At 36.7% G+C, this 19,543-nt stretch overlaps 1 protein-coding gene across 1 annotated transcript in view; it reads right to left on the reverse strand.

Annotated features, from left to right (window-relative positions):
* LOC306887841 (CUB and sushi domain-containing protein 3-like) overlaps window positions 1-19,543 on the reverse strand; it is a gene marked incomplete at both ends in the record, with an annotated part of 269,530 nt that overhangs the window by 210,491 nt on the left and 39,496 nt on the right. Inside the window, one exon of the mRNA XM_079445841.1 lies at window positions 9,125-9,319. Within this exon, the coding sequence (XP_079301967.1) occupies window positions 9,125-9,319 (195 nt within the window). The remainder of the gene's footprint in view (window positions 1-9,124; window positions 9,320-19,543) is intronic.

The following is a 19,543-nucleotide window of genomic DNA, read 5'->3' on the forward strand; positions in this document are numbered from 1 at the left end:
ATGCTACATATTCAAATAAAAACAAATATATAACATCAAAAAATATATCTTACATCAAAACTTAAAAATCTTTGACTCTTTAATGACAGCTGATGTCAACAGGCCCTCTTATCAATTCATGATTAATAAAATCAAAACCCTCCCGACAGTTTTTCTTATGAAATATCTTGTTTCAGTCTATAAACTGTCACTTTAAGGAGAAAAATGTGGGTTGTGAATACTGCTTCATGTTAACTCTCAACAAAAGCATGTCTTGACAGACAGACAGTCAGTGTTTAAATTCCTGTTGGATGAATTTAAACAAAGCTTGTAATTTTCTTCCCAACTCTCAATTACCGAATCCAGTGTCAGGTAATCATAATGATTATTAGAAGGATGCAGAGATTATGCACACAGGCCTACATGCAAGAACAATGTGTTATGATTGCATTCCAGGTGTGGAGCCGCATGTGTTCACGCTACAGCTGAATCACACACCTGTGACACACTTATAGAGCACATAAAGAAATCAATAATCGCAATATATGAGATTCCTTGCCAGAGGGTAGTTTATCTTCCCCTAGAAAGGCACACTGTAACTGGGGAAGGCAAAATAACTGGTGGAAATTGTTAGAGTGGGAAAGCGGGACTTTGTTTGGAAGCGTGAACCGAAGTGGTGCTGCTCATAATTATGTTTTAATTGTAAATGTTGACTTTGCAATTTAATTTATTCACATTTTGTGTACTGTTAAAAGCTTGCCTGAAAATACTAGCGATTTAGTCAGTTAATGAAGCGGCAGGCTAGTGCAACCATACTGCATTTCCCATCATTCTCTGTGGCTACACAAGAATGAGAACTAGATATCTCTAATGACCCTGATTTTGTTGCATTAGCACTGCAAAGTTTCCTGTTGAAGTAAAAAAGAGAGAGAAACAACTCTGAAATTGCTCAGTATATCCAATTTATGGCCTTTAGCCAAGACTGCATTTAAAATATTTCCATATTTATCAAAACATCGTCCTCCATTGCTTTAATAGTAGGGATGCACTCATGTCACTTATCAACAGCAAAATGAACTCAATTTGATTTTTGTTTTCTCCTAAAAGCTTCTCAAGCTGCTAAACAGTGAAATTACTGAACAATAATAATGCACAATACACAAAACTCAAAAAGCTCATATTTTTAACAATACTTCTAAAAAGCAAGATGCAAGAGACACGATTATGAATGCAACATCAAATGAGTTACGGCGTACTTACACTAATCGTGTCTCTCAGAGTACGGTGATTTTTTTTTTTTTTTTACTGTAATTTCAAACATTTTCAATCACTGGCTCTTTGTCGTCATGCCCATTTAAGAGACAAAAGTTCACTGATTGAAAACCTAATGTCCAAAAACAACCAATGATTTTTCCAGCACAAATAGTGTTCATGCTACTCTCAAAGTCAAAATGAAGCACAGCATTCAGGTGGGCACCAAAATGACGTGTTTAGAGGCTCTTGTGCAAATATGAAATCAAGCAGATCACAATAATTAAACTTGATTATGATGTGTGATATTTTACAGGATGGTTGTGCAAAATTGGTCCATTTTGATTCAATGATTCCTAAAAAAGAAGCCATTCTCAGTTCAGATATGAATGTGCAAAATGAATGTTTGCAAATGAAAACTGATATTTCCTACTGACACACTACAGCAAAAGATAGAAATAACTGATTTAAAACCATTTTTGTCAGGTGAAAATACTAGTGTTCAAAAACTAAATGTGGTTCTTTTGAACTGCCTATTCAAAGAATCCTGAAAAAAAATCTACACAACTGTTTTCAACATTGATTATAATCATAAATGTTTCTTGAGCAGCAAATCAGCATATTATAATGATTTCTGAAGGATCATGTGACACAGAAGACTGGAGTAATGATGGTAAATTAAATGACAAATTACATGAATTACATATTTTCAAATAGAAAACAGTCATTTAAAATGGTAAAAAATAGTCCACAATATTACAGTTTTTGTATTTTGGATTAAATAAATGCAGTCTTGGTGAACAGAAGAAACCACTTCAAAAACATTAAAAATCTTATTATATATAGGCTATATTTGGGTTTTTATAACATTATGTAATATATATGTATGTACAGTATATATATATATATATATATATATATATATATATATATATATAAAATTTTATTAATATTTCATGAAATGTTAAGGGGGGCTGGTCTTAAAAGCTTACAAGCACCACTTCTAGATTCATAAAAGCGTTTTTTTTCATGAACTTTGGTGCAGGCGTTTGGACTGGCAGCCTGTGGGTCCTGAATTCAGGAGCCTTTGAAATGATAATGTGCTTTACACTATACATTACATTTTTATGCTGGATTTCAACATTCATGGTTGGGATATTGCTCAGAGACAAACAGCTACTCTGTGAAAATGGGTTTGATGTACTCAAGTTTTGGAACTGGCTGCTAAATGAGCAAGGAGGTAAACAGAGATAAGATAAGCTCGCTTTGCCATGCAAGACACCAAACTGTCACAGCGAGGCGAACATCTCAACATGTTCTGCAGGGGTTTAAGCTGTCAGAAAGAGCACGCCATTCAGAGCTCCTCCTGCAGAAATTCCCCTCACAGAGCTGATATGGTCAGGCGACAGTTACTGGAAACATGTGTCCGACAACCAGTCAAACGACAGAAACTGCTAGCATGGCAAGAATTTCAACGCCTTTGAGAGTGTGTCCCCTCGATCTTGGTCGTTCCATCTGGATTCGGAGATATGTGCCATTCAAGTGTGCCGAAGAGGGCTGCTGGGGACTCTTGGATGAGCGCCTACATCATGAGAATGGGCATTTTCTCTGAGGAAACGGGATCAAAAGACCATCTGCCCGTTCTGAGGGTCGTGCTCCTCTCTCAGAGTGACCGAAGAACCCGGAGGAAGATGGAGAAGCGTTGCTACTACAGACTGAGTTTTTAAGAGTCATCCACCTTAATTTGTAATATGGAAGTAAGCTATGTTCTGTAGGTAAATAACTAGAATAAAAATAAAGTGCATTAAACGGTAAAACTATTCACAATGTTTCCAGAATGTTAACGGTTCAAGGTTCTCCTAAAGTTGCGAACATACAGTCTTCCATTAACGCTAACAGAATGTTCATTCAAAGTTGTCTTTGACAACATTTTCAAAATGTTAGCACAAAAAGGTTATTCATTCATCGCACATGGGACACATTTCTGAAACATTTTAGGTGGATGTTGTCACGTGTTGGTTTCTGTTTAGTTCCTGTCTGCCCTTATTTAGTTTTTCCTGTTCTAGTTTAGTTGATCATCGTTTATTCTAGTCACCTGTTTTGCATTAATCATCTTGTTTGCTCCTTTGTTTCCATTCCTTGTTGCAGATGATTCAGAAAACATTCCAAAGTAACATTCTCACGTTATTTACAAAAGGATAACATTGAACATTCCATTAATGTTCTCTTTCATATTTACATAACCAAGATTTTTTTGAATTTTGAATTCAATGGATGTTTTGAATTTTCAGAGCTCTGAGTTTTGCATTTATGACTTAATGGGAATGTAAGCAAAATGTTCTTAGAAAATATGAGCTGCTATAAGTAAGTAACTAAATGAATGAAATACGGTAAATCGTAAAACCATTCCAAGCTAAGAGGAAAAATCAGAACTTTGAATAACATACATGGCAAGGTTATTTCAGTGTTATGAACAAACGTTCTTCTAGTAATGCTAATAGAATGTCCATTCAACGTTATCTGCAGGGCCGCTGCTGGCCAAATGGGTGCCCTAAGCAGGATTGTATTGTTGTGCCCCCTTGTAAATGTAAATGTAAATTGCAATTACATTGTATCATTTACAAATTACAATTGTAGGTCTATACAGTTACCTATGGCTATTATTTTATTAATACAGTTGTCTGATTGATTTTATGGGAAAACCCTAAAGACATTAATGGTGCTTTTTGAAAAAAAAAGTTGTTAAAGCAGTCTGAAAAGTTGCTAAATCTAGCGACACCACGGTCTAGGCCACAGGTCAAACAGAAAATGCACGCTGCGTTAATCGCACGTTAATAAAATTAGTGTCATTAAAATGAATTTGCGTTAACACTTTTTGACAGCCCTATTTATGATACATAGCAGTTTGTAAAAGCAGCATAACAGACTATTTTTGTACAGGTAAAATAGCTGTAGAATAGCTGTAAAATAGCACCGGAAGATTCGCACACTCAAGTTACCAAGACCCATGGCCACTCTGACATTAAAAACAAGGTTGATATGTTCTCTATTAAAATTCTCTCATGAAGTGAAATGCATTAGAGCGAAAACCAAGCATTATCTGAAATGCACACGGCCAACAGGTCTAATATTCTTGCAACATTGTGGCCTACTGAGAGCTGAATTTATCACAGGTCTTCCTCCCAGTCCCAGCTGCACCCAAAGCACCATGCATGGCATAAGACCTTACTCTCATTCAAGCACCATTTCTTCCAATTCTTTGCATTTACCAGCAATATAGTTAGCTTTAACGACATCCAGAGGGGGCGGTGAGAAGGGGCAAGCCTCAAGGCTCAGATATCCTCAAAGGAGATCAGTTTCCCTTCCCCGGAGATGAAAAAGCATGTGATAAAAAGCCCAGGGTCAGAAATTGTGTAATACAGATTTGTCTTTGACTGATTTGGCTGTAGAAACAAGGCCACGCGTTCTTCTTTCGCTGAATTAGACTGAAAGACATAGCTGGCGGTTGTTATTCTCTCTTGTGAATCATCCGGAATCACTTTTGGAAGAATCACATAAACGTCTGACCAATTTTCATGTGTTTAATTTGATAAAACATTAAACGTCTGAAAGACATCCATTTAGTCTCTGGTGAAGCTAGCATTCTAATCATATAAGGAGTATGACAGGGATCTACTATCCGTCTGAAAATAGCAGCTTAAACCAGCCTAAGATGGTTAGTTGGTCACCCAGCTTCTTTTGCTGATTTTAGAGGGTTTTGGAGTTGAGGCTAAACACCATTTTGGCCAGATTAATTTATTTAAACCAGTAAAAATATTCTCATAATGGGCAATAAATTAGGACTGTAAAAACGCCTGGAGCACAATGGCCCATGTTAACCCATCCAAGTGTACACACAGTAGTGTGCTGTAATAACATTTTAAATACATATTTTATATTATAATACATAATTGTGTATATTTTGTGCATATAAAGACACATATCTAATATGTACTATATAAACAACTCATTTATAAAATAGAACATGTAATACATAAACATACACAAACACTTATTCTTATTAATATTAAATGTATTACTATTATTTTAATGGTAACACTGCCCAGTAAGGTGTCATTTGTTAACATTAGTTATTGTATTGAGTAACATGAATGAACAATGAACAACATATCACAATATTTATTGTTAACGTTAGTTAATAAAAAAATACAATAGTTCATGTTAGTTTACAGCGCACTAACTAATGTTAACAAGCACAACTTTTGATTTTAATAATGTGTATTAAATGCTGAAATTAACAGTAAGTAAGATTAATGAATGCTGTAGAAGTACTGTTCATTCTTAGCTCATGTTAACTAATGTAGTAATGAACCTTTTGTAAAATATATTAGTTAGTTAGTTATATATATATTAGTGCTGTCAATTGATTAAAAAATTTAAATTGTGTTAATCTCAGTCCTAAAAGTTCTGAGAATTGCGAGAATATGTGAGATAAAACATCGTAATTACCATTTTTGAATGGTATGAAATGGGCTTCCATAATTCTCAGCTATGTAATAAAAAATAAAAAAATGACAGAATTATTTGATACACTATTTTATTTCTATATAATATATATATAAGCACGGCCATAAATGGATATTCTCATTCTATACATTGTATCTATAGATTGTAACTAATTTGCATATTAATGTGTTCTTGGGCAACAAGAATAATAATGAGTAGCAATTTGGCGACATTTTCATAGAATCACTCATATTTCATAGGAAAACGGTATACAAGTTATTTCCCTATTCATTCACTGTGTCATCCCAAAATGTCTGATAAACTTGCTGTATGTCAAGGTCAAACCTCCAAACATCTGGTATGCCCCGAAAAGCCCTGAATGTGCTCTTTATAGTATACATACAAACACACAGACAGTTTTGGAAATCAGTTCACCTGCTTTAAAAAAAAGAATCCTGCACCAATTTAATGACTGATTATTGAATTGGGCGCTAGTGCATTTTTCAAATGTTCATTTTTTGAGGTCAATTTCAGAATTATTCTTTTTTTTAATAAGCCTAAAGATTCCCAAAACCATATGAATCATTGGTCTACACACTTGACTGAATTAGTCACTTGTTCACTGAATCAGCTCAAATGACTCAATGACCAATCTAACCATCTTTTATCTTCAACTTTAAATGAGCCTGAAATTGTTCCCACCTTCTAACCATTACTTTTGAATTACCATCAAAATAGAAAGATGTTTTTTTGCCCACAGATGGTTTGGTTACAGTATCTACTGTATCAGCAGGTGTTAACTGACAACCGGCGCAGAACTCAACCAGGAAGGAAATATATACTGTTACTGTGTTAGCAGCTTCGGAGTTTACTCAAATCAAAGAGTTGAAATAGTTTGATGATGCAGACTTCGAACCCAAATAAACAGAATTTCAGAACCTAAATGGTGAGACAGAATTACAGTTTCTGTCTTCATTCAGCCAATTAAAAGCTACTGAAGCAAAACTAATAAGAAGATGAGAGGCTATAATACATCAAACATGTTTGCTGGTTTAAACGCTGTTCTTAATGAGGTCTTTTCTACACCAAAAAGTACCTTTCATCGATCTGCTCATCTTTCATTAAGCACAAATGATACAGCAGTACTCATTTTTCACATATCCTGGGGATATAGCATATTTTATCTTTATTCAGTTCAATCATTCAGTCATATTCCAAAATGTAAAACGCTACCAACAATACCTGAGGTCACTTCAAAGTTTTTCATGCTGATAATTAAAGCAACACCTAAATTATTAAGTGTATTTCGTATTTTCCATGCAGGCATTTCCCACTGGGGCAACTCACGTTTGATTGCGCCACGCAAAAAAAGACTAATGCAAAAGAACTGCAGGATTTTACAGCAGGCGCTTGCAGAACACTTCATAAATCACCGTATCTAAAGCAATCCCAGAAAGACAAATGAGAAGCAGAGAGAATACTAATCACAATACAAGCGTTCATTTGAAATTCAACAAAACAGAATAAAATAAAAGCCGCATATATCAAAGCCAAAGCCAGAGTACTCCAGGCATACAGCAAAGTAGCCAGATTCATTTTTGAGCCAACATGCTGCTTACAAAAGAATCTGTGGCCCTGAAAAGCATTTGGACACTTAAGCCACACTTTATAATATCTAAATGTCAATGCATTAGATAACAAAATATCACAGTAAGTGGCATTTAAAAAAAATGAGCGCGCAAGAAAAACACTTCAAAAGACTTTTGTTAGTTTTTAAATGCAGTTCAGTTTAAATGAAGTTCAAAATTAGTATTTGGATACTCTGTGGTTGTCGAACGGTAGTGGAACACATTCATAGTTTATGTGATGAATTTCACCTCTGGTTCCTCTATTAAAACACCTTCAAGAGAACTGACCTCATACATCCACTAAAAGTCTTCAAAATACAAAATAGTTTTAGGGCTGGACTGTATATCCAGTATATTTGAGATGATTTTGCTATCAGTCTTAAATAAATGAGATGTATCTGATTTAAAAATCCTGGAATGTTTGATTCATTTCTGTGAATCAGTTTAAACCGTGATTCAAAAACTCTAAATTTTGATTCAATGATAACAATGACAATTCACATTAAAAATTAAAAGTATATACTACTATATCCATACCTATTTCTGTCCATTATGTATCATTATATTCATGCACCTAAACTAAAATTATTCATTTAAAAGGATTTAATAAAAAATGTGTGTTCAGTTAGCCCTTATGATGGAGAGGACATTCTTTTTCCCAAAAATGCTAGTCAATGTTGTTGCATTGGATTAAAACTCACTGACTTCGCTCACTATAACAACTTTGCGAAAATGTATAATTGATCAATTTTTACCCGCCTTCATGGTCAAAATGATCATATAAAATATATACAAACAAAAATATATACACATTTTAAATTTCTTGGTATGTCATATTATTGAATTCTATCTTTTCATCAACTTTCATTCTTTCAATTAGCACAAGATTTATATTTCTCAGTGATCTGAACTTATGAACTTTAATTTTTCATTCCCAAAAATAATGTTTTTTTTTTCTCTCTCTCAAAAACTGAGGTGCATGAGCTCAGATCAGTGAGGCCTACAACAATCAGCTCCAAAAAGAAACCTGTGCTAATCGAAAGAAAACAAGTTGGCAAAAAGTCTGAATCCAAGATTTAGTGATAATATAGATTATAGATAGATTTGGTGAAATATTTTGACCAGGAACACCAAATTAGTTACAGGATTTTCAGCTCAACACAAGAGTTAAACAAAAACATGTCCTTTTTGAATCTACTAAGCAAATATGGCTGTGTGGTCCTGAATGAAAAAAATAATAATTTCATTTCAGAGCATATACATAATTAATGAGATGCATATTGCATATCGTGAAAGGACTGAAAATAACAATATTGTTTTAGTTGTATCGCTTAGCCCTAGCTACATAAATGTAATTTTGTAAAATATAGTGAGATTAGTTCTGAGAAAAGCTTGTGCATCATTTGTTTCCAGAAACCAATTGCTTTGATATTTTATCATCTAATGCCATGACATTCTGACATTTTAAGCGTGTCCAAAAGCATTAATGCCCTGCGATGCTCTACAAAAGCAGAGAAGGCCTCCTTTTAATAAAAACAGCTCATCCTCAAAAAACCAAGCATCCAGAAAATGAAAATGAGCTTCTTAGAGCAGTTTCCCCACGCGTCTACAGTCTTAAAAATAAATGTGCTTAAAAGGTTCTTCACAGCGATGCCACAGAAGAACTCTTTGTGGAACCAAAAATGGTTCTTCTATGGCATCGCTGTGAAGAACCTTTTAAGCACCTTTATTTTTTTAAGAGTGTATCCATCACTTCTTACCTCTGCAGATGGGAATAGGAAAATCCCACACCGCTACGTTAGAGGTGCTGGTGACACAGGTCAGCTGTGCATGGCCATCCAGGGTATATCCAGCCACACAGTGATACCGGATTCGGTCTCCCACATTGAAGTTCGTTCCATTCAGGATTCCTTTGGCAGGAACTCCTGGATTCCCACAAGAACTGCTTTGTAGTTCTGAGGAGAGACAAATAGAAGATGCCAAAATCAGATGTAGTAAAGAACCAGTTGATGAGCTCAGTTTTATTCTTAACGCATTGCTGATTTCTGCTGGTTATAACCAGCCAATTAGAGAGTTGCAAAGCCTGTATTCATCCAAAAATAATGAAAAGAATGAATAAAAAATGAATTTGTGCAAGAAACAAAAAGACCACATCCTACTGCAATAAAAAACACACTTATCTATTAAAAAAAAAAAGAAGAAGAAGATGTGTCAAGAATGCAGTCTACTGTCCTTATTTATTTCTCAGACATCTGACATTGGACTAATATTCCTGCTTGGACACATTTCTAATCCTCAGGGACACATGTCTGGATATGATATGTTAAGCATGCTTATCTTTGATGTAAACCAGCACACATCCGCTCTGAGCACCTGCCACCATCATGAAATTCCATTTCAATCCTCAGTCGACTTCAGACGCACTGCACTGCCCGTTTCAGAATGACAATCAGCTGATCAAAATGAATCAGTTATGATTAAAATGAACTAGTCACTATAAATACTGTCTGGCACAACAGTATATGCTCTATTCTTAAGTGAACATTTCAAAGAATGCAAAAAAATGTTTTTATTTATTTGCAGTTTATGAAGTACAATAGCTGCTATGTAAAGTATTCTGCATACAAAAATAAATATTTACATTTAGTCATTTAGCAGACGCTTTTATCTAAATTGACTTACAAATGAGGACAATAGAAGCAATCAAAACCAACAAAAGAGCAACAATATGCAAGTGCTATGACAAGTCTCGGTTAGCCTAACGCAGTATACATAGCAAGGTTTTTTTTATTTTTTTTTAAAGAAAGCGAGTAGATAGAAAATAAAAAAAGGAAACCTAGTGTTTTTTTGTTTGTTTTAAAGGAACAAGTAGATAGAACAGAAAAAAGAAAGATAATGTTAGAGAATAAATATGCAATTGATAGAGGGTCAAGTGTGTGGGTGTTTTTTTGTAAAAAGAAGACAGATATATAAAATAGAATTAGAATAGAGAGTGCTAGAGTTAGAGGGTCAAACAAAGATGGAAGAGATGTGTTTTCAGCCGTTTCTTGAAGATGGCTAAGGAATCAGCTGCTCGGATTGAGTTGGTCAGGTCATTCCACCAGGTGGGAACAGTTAATGAAAAAGTCTGTGAAAGTGATTTTGTGCCCCGTTGGGATGGCACAATAATGCGTCGTTCACTTGCAGAATGAGCTGCAGAGGGCAAATAGGTCTGAAGAACTGTATGTAACACATACTGTATGTATGTATATATACATATATATATATACATATACATATATATACATATATATATATATATAAATACATATATATATATATACATATATATATATATATATATATACACACACACTGTATTATACTGTATATATATATATATATATATATATATATATATATATATATATATAGTGAAAAATTATTACAAGTTTAAATAATAGTTTTCTATTACAATTGTCTTATATTTATATGTATTTTAAAATATATTTATTTCTGTGATGCAAAGCTGAGTTTTCAGCAAAATCTTTCCAGGCTTTAGTGTCACATGATCCTTCAGAAATCATTCTAATATGCTGATTTGCTGCTCAATAAACATGTTGAAAATAGTTGTTCTGCTTCATATGTCTGTGGAAAGCATGTGCATTTTTTCAGGATTTTTTTGCAGTATAGAAGGTTAAAAAAAAACAGCTTTTATTTGAAACAGAAATCTTTTCTAACTTTATAAAAATTTCCTCTATAAAATTATTAACAGAATTATTATTAATAGAATATAACAGTAGTACAAAGCATACAATAGTACAGATCAGACTGTATTTGTCATTTTTTGTGCTTCAAACACTGACTCAGTAATAAAAAAAATAAAAAATGTGACAACTTTGTGACATGACATGAACCCTGACTTGCTGTATTCTCATTCCTGTCACCACAGAAATAAAAGTTTTGAGACAGAAGCACTGGATTTTAGGAAAAGGCACCATAAATGAAATAATTTATCATGTGATCTAGAGCGAAAATGCATATAATAGCATCTGCACAGCGTGTGAAGAACACAACAAAAGTCTTTTAAAGGTCCTTATAGTTTTACATTAGAGAGTATAATGCACTTTAATGTATTTCACTAATGTGCTTCTGCATTAGAATTATGCAAGTATAAAAAGTGACCCCTTAAAACTAGCAGACGTGCAAAATTACAACTTTAGCAGATGATTTATAGACGGCGTTCAGCAGCTAGAATGATATGGCAGTGCATTTGCTCCCTGGTACACAGTCAGTGAACCATTAATTTCATCTCAATTTGTGCTCTAAAGTCTTAGACATAAAGTGTCTTAAAACCCCGTCACTTCACACCAGTGAGGCCATTATCTCCATGTCACTCAATGAGACAGATCCTGGTTTTCTTAATCTACCTTTAACAACAGAGCATGCACTTTGGCACCAACGTTTGCACAAACACGTTTCCATTCGGTTTGCGATCGGGAGCTCCCTTGCTTAAACGAAAGTAGCTGAAGTTGATCAAATGCCGCTCGCGACTATCATCGCTCACTCTCTCTGTTTTCCTGTGTGACTCTCTGCATAGGAACACTGCACATCTGTCAGCTCATCTCCACTTGTGCATAGTCCCACTGAGCTTTACGCCCGTGATCTGGGGTAATGGAGGCATTTCCTGTTCATTACGACAGGTTGGACTCCGTGGCTTTCTATATTATGGCAGTCAAATAAATGGCCCGGAGTGGAAATGAATCAGGCTTAGTACAGAAAGTGTGTTGAAGTATTACCTTTGAGACAGAATTATTTATTTTTCTTCCCCTGTTCCAAAGAAGCAATTACAAACCTGGTCCCTCAGCAGACTGAAAAAAATAAATAAAATACAAACAGAGACATGACAAAGGCATCTGTTTGATTGTGCTACAGGCGCTCGGACTGATGGGCAGGATACTGGTGGAGTGCGACATTTGGAGTTGGAAATTTGGAAAGAGGCCTTTCCTTGTAATTGCTACTCAGGAGTTATGATTTGTGGAAATACAAGCCTACTGATGTGAAATATAGCAACAGTTCTGAACTAGTTCTGTTTTACAGGGTAGATTTTACCCTGGACACCAAAGACTCAGCACTATTTTTTTTGTTGTACAAATTTAAACTATCAATTCATCTATCCATACTTCTATCTATCTATCTATCTATCTATCTATCTATCTATCTATCTATCTATCTATCTATCTATCTATCTATCTATCTATCTATCTATCCATCCATCCATCCATCCATCCATCCATCCATCCATCCATCCATCCATCCATCCATCCATCCATTCATCCATCCATCCATCCATCCATTCATCCATTCATCCATCCATCCATCCTAAACTGCATAGGCCCAACAATACACTGCTCACTCTAACCATCCATCAATCTATCAGTCTAGTATCCAGTATCTAGTATCCATCCATCCATCCATCCATCATGAATTGCACAGGCCCAATACTATATTTAATACTATCTATCAGTCTATCACATCCATCATGAATTGCATGAATTGCATATGCTTTATGCATACATCTACCAATCTATAATCAATCCATCCACCCACAAATCTATCCACCAGTCTATCATTGATGCAACAAAAATTGCATTGACCCAACAATATACTGCTCCTCCATCCATCCAATCTATCATCCATCCATCCATCCATCCATAAATAAACCTTATTAATCCATCCATCTATAAATCCATCCATCCAATCTATCATTCATCCATCTATGATTTATCCATTCATCCATCAATCTAACATTCATCCATTCATTCTATCAATCATGCATCCATCATAAATTGCAGACCCAACAATATACTGATCCATCCATCCATCAATCTATCATCCATCTATTCATCCATCCATTCATCATAAATTGCATAAGCAACAATGCACTGCTCCATCCATCTACCACTCTATAATCCATTCACGATATTGATACATTCACAAATCATTCATCCATTCATCAATAAATCCATCCACCTATCATTCATCAAGTCATTAATCAAAAATTGCATAGACCCAACAATACACTGCTCCATGTATCCATCCGTCCATCCATCCACTAGTCTATCATCCATCCATCCATCTTTAATTGCATAGCCCCAACGATATACACATTAACATCAAAAATATAACTATCAACATGAGTGACTTTCGATGGCTGCATGCTCTATATTCATATTTATTCTAGTCTGGGTCATATTTTCTTTCACTTTGCGTAGGATGAGAGGATATCCAGCAACCTGTTCATGCTGGCATCGGTCTAATTTGGCTGGCTTCTCCCTAGTGACTAATGCATTTGTGCCAAAATACTGTATTATTGGATACATAACAAATGATATGGGAAATGTTTTCCCATAATAAGCCTATTTTGCTGTCGATGACCCTTCAGAAAGACCTGCAACGCAACAGCTAAAATCCACAGAAATACAGTAGAACATCCACATGCCAGATGATAATCAAATCAAAATAGATGTCATTCAAATTTCTTATTACACATTTTATAATACAAATACACACACACACACAAAAACACTTTTTAGTGTTCAGAACCAATCTGCCCATCTAACACCACTTTTATACAACCCAATGAATTCCAAACAAAGTCCTTCCCTACATTTTAGATCACTGAATATCCTGTTTCACTCAGAAATGTCACATTGAGAAAGTAAAATGGATTGTAAACACTGTTTCATCTTGATGAAATACTACACACAGGTATGTGGTGGTCACTGCACACCATTGAAGTGTCACTCGACAGATAACGATCCAAGAAACCGCTAAGATTTGGTGTGCTCAATCCTCCTGTGTTTACCTTCACATCCACCGCGTTGGCCTTTGCAACAAGCATCTGATTTATGTAGCACAGCAGGAGTGTGTGCTGTTTTACCTGTCATCGCTTAACATGTCAGCTTCAACAATAAATACAAACATAAACATGACATAAGCATGGCATGTGGCCTGTCATTACCACTCACGGCAGGTTATACCTCCAGTACTCGTGACAAACAACACTCCTCTGTCATAATGAATGTTGTTGGGTGATCTGCATTGACAGTTACAGGACTGTGGAAGCACTAGCCTATCTGTTGCTGCCAATGTATCCAATAATGTTCCCGATTCAGTACAACTTAAGCTCTATGGACAGAATCTGTGACCTGCTGTCAATTTGGACAGAAAAATAATTGGCTTGTGCCTCAGCTTGAGAAAACAAATGGACCCACTTTATAAGTGTTTTTTTTTATTATTTGATACAATGCACTTAATGTGTACATACATGCTTTTATATTGTACTTTTAATTACCAAACAAACAAATGCATGTGTACGGTAATGCACTTGCAACTGAAATCTGAGGCAAAATGTTAAAGAAAATCATTACAATACAGACTGTTTTAAAAGTACAGTCACTATAACTAAACATATATGTTAATATGACACTATTGTTGTAAAGTCACTTACTAATCTTGTTTGTGTCAATTCAATTCACAACTCCTGTCATGACTGTGAAGTTGGTATATTCCAGACGGTAACAGTTCAAAGAGGGAGTGTGCTGGGTGTGAGGGGTCCAGAGTGATTTTACCAGCCCTTTTGCTCACTCTGGATAAGTACAGTTCTTGGAGAGTGGGGAGGGTTGTACCAATGATTCGCTCAGCAGTCCGGACTACCCTCCGTAGTCTTCTGAGGTCAGATTTGGTAGCTGAGCTGAACCAGACAGTTATTGAAGTGCAGAGGATGGATTCAATGACGGCGGAGTAGAACTGCTTCAGCAGCTCCTGTGGCAGGTTGAACTTCCTCGGCTGGCGAAGAAAGTACAACCTCTGCTGGACCTATGTGGTCTATGTGAACATCCCACTTCAGGTCCTGGGAGATGGTGGTGCCCAGGAATCTGAATGACTCCACTGCAGTCACAGTGCTGTTCATGATGGTGAGTGGGGGGAGAGCAGGGGGGTTTCTCCTGAAGTCCATGATCATCTCCACAGTTTTGAGCGTGTTAAGCTCCAGGTTGTTAAGACTGCACCAGACAGCCAGCTCCTTAACCTCCTGTCTGTAAGCAGACTTGTCACCGTCCTGGATGAGGCCGATCAGTGTGGTGTCGTTTGCAAACTTCAGGAGCTTGACAGAGGGGTCTTTAGAGGTGCAGTCGTTGGTGTAGAGGGAGAAGAGCAGTGGGGAGAGTACGCAACCCTGAGGAGCTCCAGTGCTGATGGTACGAGTGCTGGATGTGAATTTACCAAGCTTTACTAACTGCTGCCTGTCTGTCAGGAAGCTGTTGATCCACTGACAGACAGAGGTGGGGACGGAGAGCTGGGTTAGTTTATTCTGAAGGGTTTCCCTGATGATAGTGTTAAAAGCGGAGCTTAAGTCCACAAACAGGATCCTCACATAAGTCCCTGGTCTGTCCAGATGCTGCAGGATGAAGTGCAGTCCCATGTTGACTGCATCATCCACAGATCTGTTTGCTCTGTAGGCAAACTGCAGGGGGTCCAGTAAGGGACCAGTGATGTCCTTCAGATAAGCCAAAACCAGTTTTTCAAATGATTTCATGGCTACAGACGTTAGAGCCACAGGTCTGTAGTCATTAAGTCCAGTAATTTTGGGTTTCTTTGGGACGGGGATGATGGTGGAGCGTTTAAAGCATGAGGGGACTTCGCACAGCTCCAGTGATCTGTTGAAGATCTGTGTGAAGATGGGGGCTAGCTGATCAGCACAGGCTGGTGACACATAGTCTGGGCCTGGTGCTTTCCTTCTTTTGTTCTTTCTGAAGAACTGGCACACATCTTCTTCGCTGATTTGAATTGTAGGTGTGGGGGAGAGGAGGGTTGGCGGAGGTGTTAATGGTTGTGTGGAGAGGTGTTCAGGGCGGGTGTGGGGTGATTTTTCAAAACGACAATAGAACTCGTTCAAGTCGTCTGCCAGTTGTTGATTCTCCAGAGTGCTGGGGGATGGTGTCTTGTAACTGGTGATATCTTTCATACCTTTCCACACTGAAGCAGGATCACTGGAAGATATTTTTTTTTCCTTAGATTGTCAGAATAATTCCTCTTTGCCACTCTGATCTCCTTTTCCAGTGTGTATTTGGCCTGTTTGTACAAGACTTTATCCCCCTTTCTGTAAGCATCTTCTTTGGCCTGACGGAGCTGTCTGAGTTTAGCAGTGAACCATGGTTTGTCATTGTTGTAGATTAGATGAGTCCTGTTAGGAATGCACATATCCTCTCAGAAACTGATATAAAATGTTACAGTCTCTGTGAGCTCATCCAGATCGGTGGCAGCAGCTTCAAAAACAGACCAATCAGTAAGAGAGAAACAGGCTTGTAGATCCCGCTCTGTTTCATTAGTCCATCTTTTAACAGATCTTAATACAGGCTTTGCAGATTTAAGTTTCTGCCTGTAGGTCGGAATAAGATGAACCAAACAGTGATCAGAGAGTCCTAAAGCTGCTCGTGGAACCGAGTGATGTGTGTCCTTTATTGGTGTGTATCAGTGATCCAATATATTACTGTCTCTGGTGGGACATGTGATGTGCTGTCTGTATTTTGGCAGTTCACGGGAGCGATTTGCTTTATTAAATGATTAAATGAGAATTTAATCATTCTCCCCCGAGAATGATTAAAACAGAGTCTGGGTGTTGTTACTCTCTCTCTGTGATCATATCAGCGAGTTTCTATAAAGCTGTGCTCACGTGCGCTTGCGGCAGAATGTAGACACTCACCAAAATGAACGAGCAGAACTCCCGTGGCGAATAGAACGACTTGCAGTTAATGAAGAGCGTTTCTAGATCTAAAACAAATCTAGATCTAGATTTCCCCGTTGATTCCGCGGCGCGATCTGCTCTGATCGGCGTGAAATTAGGCAGGTGTAACGAGCTGTCCGGTATGTCGCCATTTAGCCAGGTTTCCGTGAAACACAGGGCAGCAGAGTTAGAAAAATCCTTGTTTGTCCAGGAGAGCAAAAGGAGTTAATCCGTTTTGATGGGTAGAGAGCGGAGATTCGCCAGATGGAAGCTAGGCAACGCCGTTTGAAATCCACGCTGACGAAGCTTCACGAGCGATCCGGCTCGCTTACCCCGCCTGAGCCTCCTGTAGCGTTTGACCAGAGCTACGGCTCCGCCAACTACAATGTCCAGCAAAACGTCCGAAAAATCCAAATCCGGTAAAAGATTTTGTGGTGTGTTCTGCCGAATGTTCAGTAGGTCATCCCTGGTAAAACTGATCATATTTGAAAAACAAAAAACAGGAAAAACAAACAAAAACAGTACAAACATTGAAGAGCAATGCACAATAGCTGCCATCAGCGGCGCCATTTTAGTTAAAAAAAAAAAATCAACAGTTTTTTTTTTTTTTTTTTTCAAACAGTTTGTTTTCAACCAACAGTTGGGTTAAATGTGGGAAGTCGTGGCCTAATGGTTAGAGAGTCAGCCTCGTAATCCAAAGGTTTTGTAGGTGGGGGGAGTGAATGTACAGCGCTCTCTCCACCCTCAATACCATGACTGAGGTGCCCCAACTGCTCCCCGGGCACCGCAGCATAAATGGCTGCCCACTGCTCTGGGTGTGTGTTCACGGTGTGTGTGTGTGTTCACTGCTGTGTGTGTGCACTTTGGATGGGTAAATGCAGAGCACAAATTCCGAGTATGGTCACCATACTTGGCCGTATGTCACATCACTTTCACTTTCTTCAAATGTTTAACCCGACCGCTGGGTTCCTCCATATTTTACCCAGTGCTGGGTTGTATTTAACCCAGCAGTTTTTTGGAGTGTATTCTATTCTATTCTATTCTATTTTTATACATTAAAAAATTCTGCATCTAAACCCTTTTTGCCATACAGACTTCTAATATAAGTGCATTCTAGTAAACACAGATGTTTGTCTTCAAATATTGAGGGATGCGTCAAAATTATTTTCTGTTGTAATCAACAGCATGTCACAGATGCTGTAAGTAGAGCTTAACTTGTATTGAACCAGGGATATTATTTTCAATCAGTAACAGCTCAGATAGATTCCATTGAACAGAGAGAGCCCCTCACGACTGACCCTAGCTCTCTTATTATGAGGAATGGCAGCTATTTTGATCCCACTTGTGCTTGCTGGAGATGTTCATAATAGCTCCCAAAGTGTCTGTGAAAAGACCACCAGAAACACTATAAGGACACTTTTATCTCAAATCATCTAAGAGAAAATAGGACCGCCATTATTTGCAGTCTTCCCTCAAATTTAAAGCCTTTACGCTTTTATTTGTAACCATAATAACCAATAAATACATTGATAAGGTCTATTAGATACATTTAGCAAAGTTAAAAAACAAAAACAACAACCTCCTGAAATGACTGTTGATTCATTTGGCTCAAAAATATATGTAAAGTTGGAGAAAGTGAAGTTAAAGAAAATTATGACAGGTCAGATGTTGATATTTAAAAGAATTACAATTAAATGTGTAAAACAAACAACAAATGTATAGATATAAATATCTAGATGTAAAAGTTCAAACTAAAACAAAAAACTGACTTTTAATGATTATTCATGAATTCAGCTCAATAATTTGATTGTCAAGACAAGTTAAACAAGTCAAAGTGAAAAAAGTGAAAGTTCATCATTTTGTACTGTATTTCTGGAATTGAACTCTTTAGAAAAAGAGAATATTTTAGGAGAAAAAAAATTAAATTAAAGTTATGTTTAAGAGATAATTCAAATCAAATTTCATGGCTAATGTAAACATTATATAATTTCAAAGTTCAAAGGAAAAAACACATATGAATTAAATGCTTGAGACAAAAATAGACTTTTAGATATAAATATAGCAACCAAGATATAAAATCATACCAATATTTGATGATGAAATTATATAATATCAAAAATATATTTTCGTTTTCATTTTTTCGCTTTTTTCTTTTTTCAGCCTTCTTTTTTGAGCATCCATAACCAACCCAACACAGCAACACAACACCTCACCAATCACATGAGCCTTTGGTCTATCTGGCAGGCCAATAATAGACATAACGTACAATAAGAGACATTGGTCTGTTGGAAATCAATTATTATTTCTGCAATTCTGTGCCTCTCATCCTGCAGAATTTACACAGATCGCCTTTACTATCTATTCTCAGATAAAATTACATACATTCATACGTCTGGACTGAGCGCTGAGAGTA

This window comes from Barbus barbus, assembly GCF_936440315.1.
Source record: "Barbus barbus genome assembly, chromosome: 21".
Taxonomy (NCBI): Eukaryota; Metazoa; Chordata; class Actinopteri; order Cypriniformes; family Cyprinidae; genus Barbus; species Barbus barbus.